The 18,359-nt window shown below is 37.7% G+C and overlaps 1 protein-coding gene across 3 annotated transcripts in view; it reads left to right on the top strand.

Moving 5' to 3' along the window:
* The window catches only part of GPR156 (G protein-coupled receptor 156), a 109,410-nt gene that overhangs the window by 19,110 nt on the left and 71,941 nt on the right, over window positions 1-18,359 (top strand). For 2 of the 3 annotated variants that reach the window (XM_065943553.1, XM_065943554.1), the window contains exons 2-3: window positions 7,299-7,751; window positions 7,961-8,097. In XM_065943553.1, the coding sequence (XP_065799625.1) occupies window positions 7,656-7,751; window positions 7,961-8,097 (233 nt within the window). In that variant the 5' untranslated portion in view covers window positions 7,299-7,655. Of the gene's footprint in view, window positions 1-6,057; window positions 6,129-7,298; window positions 7,752-7,960; window positions 8,098-18,359 lie in introns of all 3 variants that reach the window. The other variant, XM_065943552.1, reaches the window with a different exon arrangement.

Raw genomic sequence — 18,359 nt, 5'->3', positions numbered from 1 at the left:
ATGGCAGCTACAGTCCATGATGTCACAAAGAGTTAGGACATGATTGAGCAACTTAACACTTTCAAATTAACTCTTCTTTATGTGGTTATATCATCAACTTATTGATAGTTAGGTTAATTTGTTTCAGTTTGTTTCCTAAGTTTAGACATCGATTTTCTTTTTTTAATTTTGTTTTTAAATTAAGTAAACTATTTATATGGTTTCAGAGTCAAAGCTATAAATATTGGGAGATCTATTTTGCCCCTCTGTCTCCTCCTTCTTGTTCTTTTCCTTCTCTTATAGGTAATGCTGGTAATGCTTTTATTTTTTCCGTTGTTTCTTTTTGAAAATGAGCCAATGACCTAAATGAGTTTCATTTCCTTTCTTACATAAAAAGCAGTATACTATATACATTTTGTTGCATCTTCTTTTTTTAAAAACAATGTGGTTTGGAAATCATAGTATATAGAAATTTACTCATTCTTTTTATAAAGAATTGAGCTATTATTGATTTTTATAAACCAAGTATTATTTGTAGAAAAGCAGTAGGATGATTTTCTCAGGCGAGGGGGTACTAGAATGAGACAGGTAGATTGGAATGAATATGCCAAGGTATTAATGCATAATTTTGGATGCTTGTTATTTTCTTCCATGTACTTTTCTGAATTTCAAAACTGTCAATTAAAGAATAATTTTAAATGCAACTTCACACCAGAGCAACAAAGGAAAATACTCAGGAATCACTGAGCTATAAACATTTAATGGAATTAGATCAAAGAGGGAAGGTTTAGGTGAGCATGTACATGGGAAGCTTCTATAGGTGGTAGTTGTTGTTTTTGTTGAGTCACTAAGTCATGTCTGAGTCTTTGCTTCTCTGTCCTTTACTATTTCCCAGAGTTTGCTCAAAAACTCCTGTCCGCTGAGTTGGTGATGCCATCCAACCATCTCATTCACTGTTGTCCCCTTTTCCTCCTGCCCTCAATCTTTCAGAGCATTAGGGTCTTTTGCAATGAGTCATCTCTTTGCATCAGGTTGCCAAAAAGTACTGGAGTTTCAAGTCTGCATCAGTCCTTCCAATGAACATTTAGAGTTAAATTCTTTTAGAATTGACTGCTTTGATCTCCTTGCAGTCCAAGGGATTCTGAAGAGTCTTCTCCAACACCACAATTCAAAAGCATTGATTGTTTAGTGCTCAGCCTTCTATATGGTCGGACTCTTACATCTGTACACAACTACTCGAAAAGCCATAGTTTCGACTAGATGGACCTTTGTTAGCAAAGTGACGTCTCTGCTTTTTAATCCACTGTCTAGGTTTATCATAGCTTTCCTTTCAAGGAATCACAGGCTGGAATCAAGATTATGGAAAGAAATATCAACAACCCCTGTTATGTAGATGATACCACTCTAATGGCAGAAAGAGGAGAGCGAAAAAGCTGGCTTAAAATTCAATGTTCAAAAAAATAGATGATAGAAATGGGCCTAAACAGAGAACTCTCAGTACTCTATGACAGTTACCTAAAGTATGAGAAATTGCAAAAGAGAATGGAAGATGCATATCCTCCCCAAATTTAGTTTGCCTAACTGATCATTATTGATGACTCTGCATAGAGCCATTCTATTATCATCAAAACCACTCATCCCCTGCAATAACAAGAGGGAGGTTAACGTGGAAAGTTCTCATAATTTTCACAATAGAATTAGACTTTAATTTTTTTAGGTTTATGTAGCCAAACCTGACATTCTCATTTAAAATTGCTTAACTCCTCCTCTGGCATTCCCAAACTCTTGCCCTGATCTGCCTTTTCCTCCATTGTCTTTAATATCTTCTAAATTCTATGTATATATGTATCATGTCCACTGATTACTGTTTGATTCCTCTATTGTAATATAAATTCTTTAAAGATAGGAATCCTTTTTTTTTTTTTTTTGTTCACCAGTGTATTCAGGAGCCTAGAATGGTACCAGTCATGTTCTTAGTACTCTTAAAAGATTTATTAAGTGAATGGATATTGGAAGCAGTGGAGTTTTGGAGAAAAAGGGAATGTGTAAACATGAAGTTCAGCATTTATGTATTCATCATCCCCTTATACATTAATATGGCACTGGACACCTTTATAGTTCAGCTTCATTGTTGGTAATGCAGATATCAACTGAACTGTCAATGAGAATATGAACCAAGATAGTTGTTTTTGAAAAATGAAAGGATATAGGTGATTGATACAAATGTAAAGAATTCAGTATGTGTGTGTTTTTCTAACAGGCACATTCTTATTAGCATAACTTAAAAAATTAAGAAACGCAATTCTTTTTCATTTGCCCACACACTCACCATTTCCAGCACCCTTTATTCCAAATTTGCATGTGGTATCATTTTCCTTCAGCCTTAAGGACTTCCTCTAACACTTCTTGTAGTGCATGTCACTCAGATTTTCTTTTTCTGAAATTATCTTTATTTTACCTTCTTTTCCTGAAGACATTTTCACTGGGTATTATATTCTGGATTGACTTTTAAGATGTCATTCCATTCTCTTCTGGTTTACATAATTTCAAATTAGAAATCTGTTGTAAGCATTACTATTGTTCCTCTATACAAAATCTGTCTGCATCAAAGATTTTTATCTTTATCATTGGTTTTCAGTAATTTCATTGTAATGTATCTTGGTGTATGTGTGTTTGGGTGTTTCAGTGTTTCTTCTGACTGAGGTTGGTTGAGCTTCTTGAATCTGTAGGTTTACTCTTTTCATTAAATGTTTAAAAATGTGGTAATTATTACTTTCAAATATTTCCCCTCTTTTTTCCCCAGAGCTCCAATTATATGTATGTTAGACCACTTGCTGTTGTTGACTATGTCACTGAGGCTATATCCATATTTATCTATTATATACTTCATTTGGATAATTTCTTTTGTTTTTAAGCTAACCAGTATTTTATTTTTGCAGTGTTTAATCTACTGTATTTTCAATTTTACAACTGTGTTTTAATCTCTAGAATCCTATTTGGCTATTTTTAATATTCTCCATTTCTCTTTTCATTTTGTTTATGTTCTGTTTTGTGTCTTTGAGCATATTTATAATAGTTTCTTTAAGGTCCTTGTGTGCCAATTATATCATTTCTATTATTCCTGTATGTTTTTATTAAACTTTTTAAAATGTATTGTTGTAGTGTCTTTTTTTTTTTTTTTGCTTCTTTGCTTGCCTGGTAATTTTTTACTGATGATGGACATTTTGAATTTTATGCTATTGAGTGCTGGATCTTGTTGTAGTCCTTTAATGAGCATTGGGTTTTGTTCTAGATTGCAGTTAAGTGTTTTGCAGGTAAATTTGATTCTTTTTAATACTTACTTTTAAACATTATGAGGGAAGGTCTAAGGTAGTTTCTAGTCTAGGGTTTATTCACTCCATTTTTTTCTGGGAATTGTATCTAATATCCTGTATATCATGAGATCTGTCCACTCTGGTTGGTGGGAACACAAAGTATTTTCAGCCATGTGTGAACTCCAGGAATTGTTCAGCTACTGTCTATCAGTGGTTCTTTCTTTCACTTCAAATAGTTTCCTCTGACTTTTGCCTAGATCAATACTCAGAAAAGACTGAGAGGGTCCCCAGCAGATTTCCAAAGCACTCTCTTTCTTGGTATCTCCCTCTTCTTTATTACTCTGCCTCATAAATTTGTTTCCCTTGATGTCCCTAACTCCAGTCTATTCTTCTTACCTTAGCAAGACTTCTAGGCTCTCTTTGAGTTTCCCTTCTTGTGCCATGGCCTGGAAACTTCCTCTAGACAGTAACTTGGGGTCAGTTATAATCATTGGGATAATGTTTATTTATATTTCATTTTCTGTCAGTCAGTTGTAGGTTCACCTCATTTGTTTTTCAAAGTCCTGTGAAATCTGTTATCTAATATCTGAAAAGAGCCTTTTGGATATTTTGTCTGGTTTTTGAGTTGGTTGTAGCAGGAAGGCAATTCCAATAGCAGTTACTTCTTCATGAACAGAAGCAGAAGTTCTACCAATTGCAAAACAACTTTTTAAAGGACAGTAATTGTAGGACTGTTTTTTAATAGCCAGAAATAATGTGTAAAAGGATAGGGCAGATTTTTGTGGAAAGATATGGGGGCTGTTGTGGAGAAGGAAATGCCAACCCACTTCAGTATTCCTGCCTGGAGAATCCCATGGACAGAGGAACCTGGTGGGCTACACTCCATGGGGTCTCAAAGAGTTGGGCACAACTGAGTGACTAATATACACACACATGTGGGGGCTGTTGAGAGTTGTAAACCTATAAAGGACTGTCTTGCTCTTGGGAGCAGCATAGCTGATGCAGTGCCTATTTTCCTAATGACTGGGCGGGATTCCACATTCTGTCAAATAAATTGAAAGTCCTGCCATGGTCTTATATCTGCTACCATCTGTGAACGAGACAGTTTACCTCAATAGACTTAGTGGGAGAGGCAGGAGAGGGGGTTGTTCTTGGAGGAGCCTGGCACACATTTCTGTTTGTGCCTTGGATTCTTTATCTGTTTTGTAGTCAGATGCCTTACTATTATCGCCTCTGACACACTACTTCCCACCCACTTTCCCAATCACTCAATACGTTTTTGAAATCATTCAACTCTCTTCTTTCAGTGACTAAGCCATTCACTGTTTCACCAGCTCCTCATGTGTGAATCTTTGTGAATGTGTGCTAATGTTGAAATTGAAAGCCTGCCTCATGGCGGAGCCTAGTATCATGGTTTATAAAGCTCCTACACTGGATAGCCATTGACTGTAGGGGGCCTAGCACTCAAATTTCCATTGTGTTAGTCTGTCCGCTTTTAGAATGTACTCAAAAATCTGTTCAAATGGACAGTTCCATCATGTTCACAAAGTCTCCCAAGGATGATTTGGGCTTAAGGTTGTTATTCCTCCTGAGATCCACAGTGTTGACCATGGTTTCTCTATCTTAGCATTATTGACATTTAGGAGTAGATAAGTTTTTGTTATTTGGACCATTCTGTGAATTGTAGGATGTTTGGCAGCATCCTTGGCTTCTACCTACTAGATGTCACTAGCACTCTCCTCTGTTTTGACAACCACATCTGCCAGATGTCCTCTGGAGGTGCAAAATTGCCCTAGTTGAGAGTCACTGGTATACACATGCTATCGTGCGCCACACTCCAGAGAACCCATAGATATGAAACTCTAAGAACTAAACATGAAGAAACTTAATAGGACATTGGTGTCCTCTTGGGTGAGCTCAGTCCAGGGTGTCTGCCCCATCCAGGGTGCATACCAGGAAGACACTGACCTTGCAATGTAAACACCAGGATTTGAGTCCTATCTCTGCAGATTTGGAGTAAGTTTCTCTACTTTTCTGCTCTTAAGTTTCCTTTTGTGAAAATGAGGAAAGGTCTTGTTTACTTCACATGACACAGTTGTGAGAGCAAAATGAGGTTTTATGTATAAACACACATCTATATAATATAAGGATACACAAAAAAGGACTTAATAATGGTTCAAATATAAGTGTACTTATTTGCAAGTATGATTAAAAGGGTGATATAGGAGAAATGTCTCTTTCAATCCATCATGCAGTATAGTCTTTCCTGTGGCTTCTAATATTGTTCTATGCTAGAAGACATAGTAGGGGATGTCTAGCTTTTAAGAAAAAGAAGAAAATTGTCTTTTTAGTGGTTAAAATTTCAATTAAAATATACTTTAATATATTTAAATTTAAAATAAATTGAAATAATATTTCAATTTAAAATATAAATTAACATGCAAATAGTCATGTTTTTATATATACTTCTTAATTTTCCATTCAGTAATCTGACCAGTCTGCACAAGAATTTAAATGTCTTGACAGACGGTAGTGGCTTTTAGTTCTCTTGGGATTTCATTGTAATGAGCCTGGTAAATAATTCAGGAATATATGAGAGGCCAATATATGGGCAGCACCTGGTGCTATATTGTTCATGTCTAAGTATGCAGAATCCAAAGATGGCATTCTACACCTGTCACTATTATTCTGTCTTAAACACAAGTCCTATATTCAGTGGCTATTGAAATAATTGATTTTTTCCTCTTTCAATTTTCCTCCATAGTAAAAGAAAAATGTGCTAAGCTGTCCCAGAAACACAAACCAGAAGTGGCATCCTCTTTAAAATTTCCACTGGTAAAGTTTCAAATCTGTTTTTCTTAAGAGATAAGTGCTTTAAAGAATTGGGGACATGTCTGCCTTTTCTGCTGGGATTAATTTGAGCCTCTCTGCATTTCTACTTTTGTTCTGCAAAGTAGAGCTTGTTTTTAGATCACAGTGTTCATATTGTAGTCATCTTCTGAGAAAAGATGGTTACTCTCTCACTCTGTGGGAATTTTTAGAACCCTCAGTTTCTCTGCCTACTACCCGAGTAGCCTTTCTAGTAGTCTGACAGTTTTAAAAACAAATGAGTAAAAAACTCTTGATAAAGTGTTTGCATATCCTTCTGAGATTTCATCTGACTAGACATAGAATGTTCCTCCATTTGCTGAGTGAATAGGAGATCACAGGACCAACCAACAGACAATGTGTGCAGACACTATGGGGCACCTGAGCCCACTGTCAGCCAGGACCAGACAGAGCTTAATCCCTGAGGTGCATAGAAAGATCTTGGAAGGCCAGGGGGCGTTCCTAGTAAGGAAAAAAAGGAAGATGTGCTCACATATGTAAACTAAAATTTTTGTAGTGCTGGACCATGAAAAGATCTGAAGAGGAACTGTAGAGCTTTATATCTATAAATCGTTAGATGTGCTTTATCTTTATTTTTAAAGTATTGTTTATTAAAGAGGTTTTGAAATATATTCATTTAAATATATATTGTATTTTAAACTTTCATTATATATAAGAATGTATTGTGTATAATTATGTATAATAAAAATATGCTTCCCTGGTGGCTCAGATGGGATCTGAGCAAAGAATCTGCCTGCAATGCAGGAGACCCAGGTTCAATCCCTGGATAAGAAAGATTCCCTGGAAAAGGGGATGGCCACCCACTCCAGTATTCTTGCCTGGGAAATTCCATGGACAGAGGAGCCTGGTAGGCTACAGTCCATGGGGTTGTAGAGTCGGACACAGCTGAGCGACTTTCACTCGCTCACTCGCCTAAACCTTTGTTATATATAAGAATGTATTATGTATAACTATATCTAATAAAAATATAGCTATTATAGTTAAATGTATAAAATACTTTATAACCTCTGTAATAATCCATTTACATATATGTATGTTTTTGTGTTTGAGTAAATTATATGTATATAAATAAAACATTTATTTATTAACAGGTTTAATTGCTTTCCTTTCCTTCAGGACCTGTGTGAGCGTACTTGGAGCAGTGACTGCCATCTGGTGGCAAGCTAGAATCATCGCTTTGTGTGACCTAATGGTTACTAAGATGTCCACTCTTGACTCATGTGGTCTGCACTGGCAGCAGGGGACCAGGAGAGCCTGGAAGGTGTCTGATATAGGAGCCTAGTGAAATAACTCTCCGCTTCCACCTGAGTGGATTGTTCATCCCAGATTCTGAGCCAGGATCCAGCTCCAAAATGGCGCCTCTGAAGAAAAGATCTGAGTTGCTGTTGTGTTTTAGTCAAAGATCTGCTGGTTACCTACCAGTGGGTGACCGAGACTGTGAATAGGCACCTACCAAGAGGGGCGTACGATGACATGGAGCCTGAAATAAACTGCTCTGAATTGTGTGACGGTTTTCCTGGTCAGGAGCTGGAACGCAGACCCCTTCATGATCTCTGCAGAACTACAATTGTAAGTGAGCAGCCATGGGGTGTCAGGGCTGCTGCTTAGATATACGTGTTGTTGTTGTTATTGTTGTTAATGATAATGGTGGTGGAGGGGGGAGGGGTAAATGTTTATGCAGGACACCTGTGTCCCTACGCTGGTGGTGATGGGGGTAGTTCATGTTTGATCTATAGAAGAGCTTCATTTCTAACAGCTTCTCTTCATTCTGTTCTCAGACCTCTTCCCACCACAGCAGTAAGACCATTTCTTCATTATCTCCTGCCCTCTTGGGTATTGTTTGGACTTTCCTAAGCTGTGGACTTCTCCTCATAGCCTTCTTTCTTGGCTTCACAATTCGCTGCAGGAAGAACAGGTAAGCAGCCTATGCCTAGTTTCTCATCTCTCATCACCTGAAACATAAAACCCAGAGTGTTGGTGTCATTTTGGCACCATGAACTGCTGGGTGGTGTCAGAAAATCTTCTGTCCTACTGCGGCATTAAGCTATGTGAGGCTCTCCACCTGACAGAGCCCTAGCCTTGCAGTACAGATCCGTCTTGAGAAGGTGAAAGATCTTCCCAGTATTGTGCTAACTACAACAACATCCAAAAAAGCGAATGAAGGGTTTCTCTTCATGAAGGAAGGTGAGATCCTTCTGAAAAGATGTATTTGTGTTAAAAACAGAGATCATGTAAAGAAGTATTCCAAAGCAACATTAAAGTTTATGGCAGCAGAATTGGAACCAGTCTGGGTAAGCTAAGATTCTGCAAAAATAGTGAAGCCCTACTCCTGGCTATTCTGCTAGACAATGTGACTAGTTGGGAAGTCACTGGTTACTCCAGGTAAGTGTGTATGGCACCCAGGACTGACAAAAGGGACTTGAAGAGTCTTTCCTTCATTGCCATCCAGTCGTTCCCTCAGGACCCACCCCATCTCTCCTGTTCTGTACCGTCATTCTGCTCCAGCTGTCCCAGGCTGCCTCCTGAGAAGCCTTGCTCCAGCCCTGTCCCCCTGGCCCACAGGCCATTTCTGGTTGGATCCTGTTGTCAGATTTCAGCAACTCCCTCAGAGATGCCAAACTCATCTGGCTCCATACCAGCCTGACATTTTGTGGTAATCAGTGTGTTTTGCTCCATTGCCTGAGCTTGGCACTCAGATGAGGGTCATTTAGTCGGATTTGTCTGTAGGCATTTGGGGTGCCTCTGGCTATCTGAGGCATGGAGGATGTGAAACTGTTAGGCAGCAGTGGCTTGATCTGCTGGGTCAACCTCAGCATGGCCATGAGGCATGGCACTCAGCCCTGGGGATACCCCTGAAATTTCCCCAGCCACTTTTCACTCTATTCCTTAGATACACTAAGCCTGCTCTCATCTTAAGGCCTTTGACTTACTGTCCCTTTACTGTTCCCACTGCCCAAGAGTCTTCTCCAGATCTTCCCATGACTAGTTCCTTCTCATCTGATAGGTCTTGGCTCAAACATCATCTCTTCAGAGAAGACTTCCTGATCATCCTTTCTAAGGTTACCTCTTTACAGAGAGCTGGTCACCCAGCCTCTACACCTCATGCCATATCCTATCACTCATTTATTTTCTTCACAGCGAGTCTCACTCTCTGACATTACCATGTTTGTCGATTTACCTGTTTATTGTCTGTATCACCCACCAGAATGTAAAATCTATGAAAACAGGAACCTTCTCTGTCATGTTCACCACTGTCTCCAGTACTTAGAACAGACACGAACATAAGAAATGCTCAGTATATATGCTTTTGCTTCCCTGATGGCTCAGTGGTTAAGAATCTGTCTGCCAGTAAAGGAGACGTGGGTTCAATCCTTGGGTCAAGAAGATCACCTGAAGAAGGAAATGGCAACCCACTCCAGTTTTCTTGCCTGGGATATTCCATGGACAGAGGAAACTAGCAGCATATAATTCATGGGGTTGCAAAAGAGTCAGACACAACTGAGAGATTAAACAACAGCAAAATATGCTTTCAGTCATCCTGGAAGGAAGGAGATTTAAATCCCAGCAGTGTCTGCTGCCAAGAAAATGACTAGGAAAATCACACATTTCAAGGTTAGAAAACTATGGAGTATTTTGTTTTCAGCTGCAACATATTTCTGTAATGCAAATTAATGCCTAGTTGGCAAATAAGAAAATAACATCATTGGTTCAATATGTAATTTTTCCCCCAGAAAATCAATAGTTTAAAGCATTGAGGGCCAATTTTTCTTAAGTTAAAGAAGGAAGCCTTAAGTTAAGAATACTGTGGCAGTGCAAGAAGTGGATGGTTTAATGAATTCAAGAAGTGGTATTCTACCTTACAATGTGACCCTATCTGATGAAGTCGTGGGAGCAGATAAGACATGGAAAAGACATTTCTCTTGTTTTTAAAACAATGTGCTGTTGAAGAGAACATAGATTCAAAATAGATTTTGATGACAGTGTTATCTATTGGAGGTAAATGCCCTTAAAAACCTATCTCTTGCAGATTTAAGGCTATAAAAATCAACTGTGATCCTGGGTACAAGTGGTAGTGGACATCTACTGAGTACTAACATTTTAATTGAGATAATTATTATTTTTTTAGTATTCTGGTTACAAAGTTAAATGTGTTTCAAATGTTATGGTCCCATACTATTTTTCCCATAACCCATTGTTTTTATACACAGTTTTGTGGAATGCAAGGTTTTTTTTAGAAGCATTTATATGTCCTGTTAAAATAGGAACACTTATAAACAGTGTTATGCTAGAAGCACCTATATTTCTTTCATTCTGTTGAAGGTTTTGTTGCCTGTCTTGCTTGCAGTGGGAGCATGACTTGGCATAAAGAATAAAATATTAAGAGACACTGTGAATAAAAACACATTTCGCAATTAAGTAGCTTACAAGGTCAGACAGGGAAAGATAAAATAACCCAGTTTCAAGAGCACTTTCTTAAATAGCAAAATTTGTTCAGAGGTGCAGCATCACAGTTAGATGTCTCATTTCATTCCATTTCTGTGGTCTCTAAATTTCTGCCTGTGATTCTGTGTGTGCCAGATTAAGAAAAACATTTTAATAAAATAAAAATAGTTTAGTAATGTTCAAATTCTGTCACTGATATTGCATTCTTATAACATTTTTAAATGTAGTCTACAAGAGAAAATCAGTGAAGATATAGAAGACTTGAACAATCCCATTAACCAACTGGACCTAATTGACATTTGTATAATCCTACATCCAACAGCAGCAGAATACACATTCTTTTCAAGTACGCATGGAACATTTACCAAGATAAATCATCTTCTGGGCCATAGAAAAGGTCTTATTAAATTTAAAAAGATTCAGATCACAAAGAGTATGTTCTCTGACCCACAATGGAATTAAACTAGAAATCCATAACAGAGAAACCTCTGGAATATTCTGAAATATTTGGAAACTAAATGTTGTTGTTTAAATGCTAAGTCATGTCCAGCTCTTTTGTTAGCACTTTAAAATAACCCATGATCAAAAAATAAATAAATAAATACCCCATGATCAAAGACAAAATCAGAAAGGAAACTAGAAAGTATTTTCAACTGAATGAAAGTGAAAACACAACGTGTCAAAATTTGTCGGATGCCATTAAAGCAATACTTTAGGGGAAATTAGAGCAGTAAACTCCATGTTATAAGAAGAAAGATCCACCTTACAGAACAGAAAAAAAGGGCGAATGAGTCCCAAAATAAGCAGAGGAAAGGAATAATAAAGATCAGAGTGGAAATTGATCAAAGAAAACAACAGTGAAACCAAAAGCTCTTTATGAGGATCAATAAGATTGACCAACTTCTAGATCAGGAAAAAAAGATTAATTACCTAAGTAAGGAAGAGAGAGCTATCATCACTAAAGATTCTATACATATTAGAAGGATAATAAGTTACTGTCGTGAACAACTATGGTAGGCAGACTCTAAAACGTTCTCTGATATGACCTACCTCCTAGTTGTCATACTCTTGTGAAATCCCTTCTCCTTGTGTGTGGACTGGACTTGTTGATTTGCTTATTAATCACGTGGAATAAGGTTACAAAAAGGGTATGGGATCCCTTTCACTCTTTCTCTTACACACTCTGAGGAAATACACCTTCCATTTTGTGAGCTGTCCTGTGGAGAGGCCCACATGGCCTAATGGAACTAATGTTTCTAGTCTGTAGTCAGCAAGGACTTGAGGATTACTAACAGGCATGTCAGTGAGCTTGAAAATAGATCATCTGAGGTCTGCTAAGGACAATGTGAATAAGCTTGGGAGCAGATTTTCCCCTTGGAGGACTATAACCATGGCTCACCAAGAGGTACTTGTGAGAGACTCTGAGCCAGAGGCACCCCGCTAAACTGTGCCTGTATTGCAAAAATATTACCAGTTCTGCAAAATTCTTCTAAGAAACTGAAAATAAAGGAGCATTTCCTAATTCATTCTAACGAAGAAAGTATTACCCTGATATCAAAATCTAACAGACATTAGAGGAGAAAATATCATAGGCTTATGAACACGGATCCAAAATTCTAAACACAATTTTAACAAACTGAGTACAGTTCAGTTCAATTCAGTCGCTCAGTCCTGTCCGACTCTTTTGTGACTCCATGGACTGCAGCACGCCAGACTTCCCTGTCCATCACCAATTTGCAGAGCTTTCTCAGACTCATGTCCATCGAATCCATGATGCCATCCAACCATCTCATCCTCTGTCATCCTCTCTTCCTCCTGCCTTTACTCTTTCCTAGCATCAGGGTCTTTTCCATTGAGTCAGTTCTTTGCACCAGGTGGCCGAAGTATTGGAGCTTCAGCTTCAACATCAGTCCTTCCAATGAATATTCAGGACTGATTTCCTTTAAGATTGACTGGTTGAATCTCCTTGCAGTCCAAGGGACTTTCAAGAGTCTTCTCCAGCACCGCAGTCAAAAGCATCAGTTCTTCGGGTCAGCCTTCTATACAGTCCAATTCTCACATCCATATGTGACTACATATGTATGTGTAGTTACATATGTAACTAGGTGGACTGTTGTTGGTAAAGTAATGTCTCTGCTTTTTAATATGCTCTCTAAATTTGTCATAGCTTTTCTTCCAAGGAGCAAGGGTCTTTTAATTTCATGGCTGCAGTCACCATCTGCAGTGATTTTGGAGCCCAAAAAAGTAAAGTCTGTCACTGTTTCCACTGTTTCCTCATCTATTTGCCATGAAGTGATAGGACCAGATACCATGATCTTAGTTTTCTGAATGTTGAGCTTTAAGCCAACTTTTTCACTCTCCTCTTTCACTTTCATCAAGAGGCTCTTTAGTTCCTCTTTGCTTTCTGCCATAACGGTGGTGTCATCTGCATATATGAGGTTATTGGTATTTCTCCTTGCAATCTTGATTCCAGCTTGTGCTTCATCCAGCCCGGCATTTTGCATGACGTACTCTGCATATAAGTTAAATAAACAGGGTGACAATATACAGCCTTGACGTACTCCTTCCCAATTTGGAAGCTATCTGTTGTTCCATGTCTAGTTCTAACTGTTGCCTCTTGACCTGCCTATAGATTTGTCAGGAGGCAGGTAAGGTGATCTGGTATTCCCATCTCCTGAAGAATTTTCCACAGTTTATTGTGATTCACACAGTCAGAGGCTTTGGTGTAATCAATAAAACAGAAGTGGATATTTTTCTGAAACTCTTGCTTTTTTGATGATCCAGTGGATGTTGGCAATTTGATCTCTGGTTCCTCTGCCTTTTCTAAATTCAGCTAGAGATCTCTTCAAGAAAATTAGAGATACCAAGGGAATATTTTATGCAAAGGTGGGCACAATAAAGGACAGAAATGTTATGGACCTAAGAGAAGAAGGTATTAAGAAGAGGTGACAAGAATACACAGAAGAATTGTACAAAAAAGATCTTCATGACCCAGATAACCACAATGGTATGATCACTCACCTTGAGCCAGACCTCCTGGAATGTGAAGTCATGTGGGCCTTAGGAAGCATCACTACTAACAAAGCTAGTGGAGGTGATGGAATTCCAGTTGAAAGTGAAAGTTGCTCCATCATGTCTGACTCTTTACAACCCCATGGACTATACATATACAGTCCATGGAATTCTCCAGGCCAAAATACTGGAGTGGGTAGCTGTTCCCTTCTCCAGAGGCTCTACCCCACATTGCAGGCAGATTCTTTACCAGCTGAACCACCAGGTAAGTCAATTCCACGTGTACTATTTCAAATCCTAAATGATGATGCTGTTAAAGTGCTGCACTCAGTATGCCAGCAAATTTCTAAAACTCAGCAGTGGCCACAGGACTGGAAGAGGTCACATTTCATTCCAATCCCAAAGAAAGGAATGCCAAAGAATGTTCAGACTACCACACAGTTGCACTCATCTCACACACTAGCAAAATAATGCTCGAAATTCTCCAAGCATGTCTTCAACAGTAAACTGAACCAAGAACTTCAGATATTCAAGTTGGATTTAGAAAAGGCAATTTGATCTCTCTTTCCTCTGCCTAAATTGAGTACAACCAATATCAAAAGAATAATTCATCATGACAAAGTGAAGTTTATTCCAGGAATGCAAAGTTGTTTTAATATCCAAAGAACAACTAATATAATACGCCATATTTACCCACTGAAAAAGAAAACCATATGATCATCTCAATAGACATAGAAAGATTATTTGACAAGATTCAACATACATTCCTGATAAAGTCTCAACAATCTAAAATAGAAAAGGATGCCCTCAACGTAATTAATGAATCTATGGAAAACCAATAGCTAAAATCATTAAAAAATTTTTTTTTTCATTTATTTTTATTAGTTGGAGGCTAATTACTTTACAATATTGTAGTGGTTTTTGTCATACATTGACTTGAATTAGCCATGGATTTACATGTATTCCCCATCCTGATCCCCCCTCCCACCTCCCTCTTTACCCGATCCCTCTGGGTCTTCCCAGTGCACTAGGCCCGAGCACTTGTCTCATGCATCCATCCTGGGCTGGTGATCTGTTTAACCTTAGATAATATACATGTTTCGATGCTGTTCTCTTGAAACATCCCACCCTCGCCTTCTCCAACAGAGTCCCAAAGTCTGTTCTGTACATCTGTGTCTCTTTTTCTGTTTTGCATATAGGGTTATCGTTACCATCTTTCTAAATTCCATATATATGTGTTAGTATACTGTAATGGTCTTTATCTTTCTGGCTTACTTCACTCTGTATAATGGGCTCCAGTTTCATCCATCTCATTAGAACTGATTCAAATGAATTCTTTTTAATGGCTGAGTAATATTCCATGGTGTATATGTACCACAGCTTCCTTATCCATTCATCTGCTGATGGGCATCTAGGTTGCTTCCATGTCCTGGCTATTATAAACAGTGCTGTGATGAACATTGGGGTGCACGTGTCTCTTTCAGATCTGGTTTCCTCAGTGTGTATACCCAGAAGTGGGATTGCTGGGTCATATGGCAGTTCTATTTCCAGTTTTTTAAGAAATCTCCACACTGTTCTCCATAGCGGCTATACTAGTTTGCATTCCCACCAACAGTGTAAGAGGGTTCCCTTTTCTCCACACCCTCTCCAGCATTTATTGCTTGTAGACTTTTGGATAGCAGCCATCCTGACTGGCGTGTAATGGTACCTCATTGTGGTTTTGATTTGCATTTCTCTGATAATGAGTGATGTTGAGCATCTTTTCACGTGTTTGTTAGCCATCTGTATGTCTTCTTTGGAGAAATGTCTGTTTAGTTCTTTGGCCCATTTTTTGATTGGGTCATTTATTTTTCTGGAGTTGAGCTGCAGGAGTTGCTTGTATATTTTTGAGATTAATTCTTTGTCTGTTGCTTTGTTTGCTATTATTTTCTCCCAATCTGAGGGCTGTCTTTTCACCTTGCTTATAGTTTCCTTTGTTGTGCAAAAGCTTTTAAGTTTCATTAGGTCCCATTTGTTTATTTTTGCTTTTATTTCCAATATTCTGGGAGGTGGGTCATAGAGGATCCTGCTGTGATTTATGTCAGAGAGTGTTTTGCCTATGTTCTCCTCTAGGAGTTTTATAGTTTCTGGTCTTACATTTAGATCTTTAATCCATTTTGAGCTTATTTTTGTGTATGGTGTTAGAAAGTGTTCTAGTTTTATTCTTTTACAAGTGGTTGACCAGTTTTCCCAGCACCACTTGTTAAAGAGGTTGTCTTTTTTCCATTGTATATCCTTACCTCCTTTGTCGAAGATAAGGTGTCCATAGGTTCGTGGATTTATCTCTGGGCTTTCTATTCTGTTCCATTGATCTTTATTTCTGTCTTTGTGCCAGTACCATACTGTGGCTTTGTAGTAAAGTCTGAAGTCAGGCAGGTTGATTCCTCCAGTTCCATTCTTCCTTCTCAAGATTACTTTGGCTATTCGAGGTTTTTTGTATTTCCATACAAATTGTGAAATTATTTGTTCTAGTTCTGTGAAAAATAGCTTTGGTAGCTTGATAGGGTTTGCATTGAATCTATAGATTGCTTTGGGTAGAATAGCCATTTTGACAATATTGATTCTTCCAGTTCGTGAACACGGTATATTTCTCCATCTGTTTGGCTAACACCATTTTTAATGATAAAAGACTGAATGCTTTTTCATTGTGACCAGAAACAAAATGTCTGCTCTCATCACTTCTCTTCTACGGTGGGGTGCAAAAAGAAATAAAAGCCACCTAATTTAAAAAAGAGGGCTTCTCTGGTGGTTCAATGGTGAAGAATCCACCTGCCAATGAAGGAGACATGATTTGATCCCTGGGTTCAGAAGATCCCCTGGAGAAGGAAATGGCAACTCACTCCAGTATTCTTGCCTGGGAAATCCCATGACAGTGGAGCCTGGTGGGTCCAAGGGATTGCAAAGAGTCATACAACACTGACCATGCACACATGCATTCAGTAAGTTACTGAATCACTAACTGTTACAGAAAGATAGATATATATATCAATAGAGCAGATAGAATCCAGAAATAAACCTAGGTATATATGGGAAACTGCTTTTCAACAAAGGTGTAAAGAAAATTCAGTGGAAAAGGGACAGTCAATCTTTTCAACAAATGGTGCTGGAACAATTGGATACCCATATGCAGAAATGAACTTTGATCTCCATCTTGCACCTATTCAGAAATTAGCTCAAAATTGATCATAAACCTACCTATAAAATCTAAAACTGTAAAACTTCTCAAAGAAAGCATAAGAAAATAATTTTGTGACCTTGGAATAATCAAAGATTTATTAGATACAACAATAAAGGTAAAATCCATAAAAGAAAACATTGATGAATTGGACTTCACCAAAATTAGAAGCATCTTCTGTTCTAGAGAGAATCTTAAGAAAATTAAAAAGAATGCCACATACTGGAAGAAGATACCTGCAAGTCATGTATCTGATAAAGAACTTGTATCCAGAATATAAAATAATGCCAAAAATTTATAATAAAAGAAATACAACAACAACAAATGAGTGAAAGATTTGAATAGACACTTCACTGAAGAAGATATATGGATAGCAAATAAACATGTGAAGAGAGAGTCATAAGGGAAATGCAAATTAAAACCAAATGAAATACTGTCACACACCTATTTGAATGGTTAAAATTTTAAAAGACTAACTAAATTAGGCAAGGATCTCATTCAGAATTAATGACGAAATAAAAAGCTTTTCAGACAAGCATAAGTTAAGAGAATTCAGTACCACCAAACCAGCTTTACAACAAATGTTAAAGGGACTTATATAGTCAAGAAATACAAGAGAAGAAAAAAGATCTACAAAATCAACCCCAAACAATTAAGAAAATGGCAATAGGAACATATATATCAATAATTACTTTAAATGTAAGTGGATTAAATGCCCCAACCAAAAGCCACAGACTGGCTGAATGGATGCAAAAACAAGATCCATATATATGTTGTATACAAGAAACCCACTTCAGACCTAAAGACACATATAGACTGAAAGTGAAAGGATGGAAAGATATATTCCATGCAAATGGGAAGCAAAAGAAAGCTGGAATAGCAATCCTCATATCAGACAAAATAGGCCTTAAAATAAAGAAGATTACAAGAGATAAGGAAGGACACTACATAATGGTCAAGGGATCAATCCAAGAGGAAGACATAGCAATTGTAAATATCTATGCACCCAACACAGGAGCACCTCAGTACATAAGACAAACACTAACAGACATAAAAGGAGAAATTGACAGTAACACAATAATAGTAGAAGACTTTAACACCCCACTCACACCAATGGACAGATCATCCAATGGACAGAAAATTAATAGGGAAACACAAGTCTTAAATGATACATTAGATGAGATGTATCTCATTGATATCTTCAGGACATTCCATCCAAATGCAGAAGAATATACCTTCTTAAGTGCTCATGGAACATTCTCCAGGATAGACCACATCTTGGGTCACAAATCAAACATCAGTAAATTTAAGAAAATTGAAACTGTAAAAGCATCTTGTCCAACCACAACACTATGAGACTAGATGTAAATTACAAGAAAAAACTATAAGAAACACAAACACATGGAGATTAGGCAACACATTTCTAAATAACCAGTGGGTTACTGAAGAAATCAAAAGGGAAATAAAATTTCTAGAAACAAGTGACAATGAGAACATGACAACTCAAA

The sequence above is a fragment of the Muntiacus reevesi genome, chromosome 8 (assembly GCF_963930625.1).
Source record: "Muntiacus reevesi chromosome 8, mMunRee1.1, whole genome shotgun sequence".
Taxonomy (NCBI): domain Eukaryota; kingdom Metazoa; phylum Chordata; class Mammalia; order Artiodactyla; family Cervidae; genus Muntiacus; species Muntiacus reevesi.
Note: the sequence above shows the minus strand (reverse complement) of the source record. Positions and strands in the feature narration are given on the sequence as shown.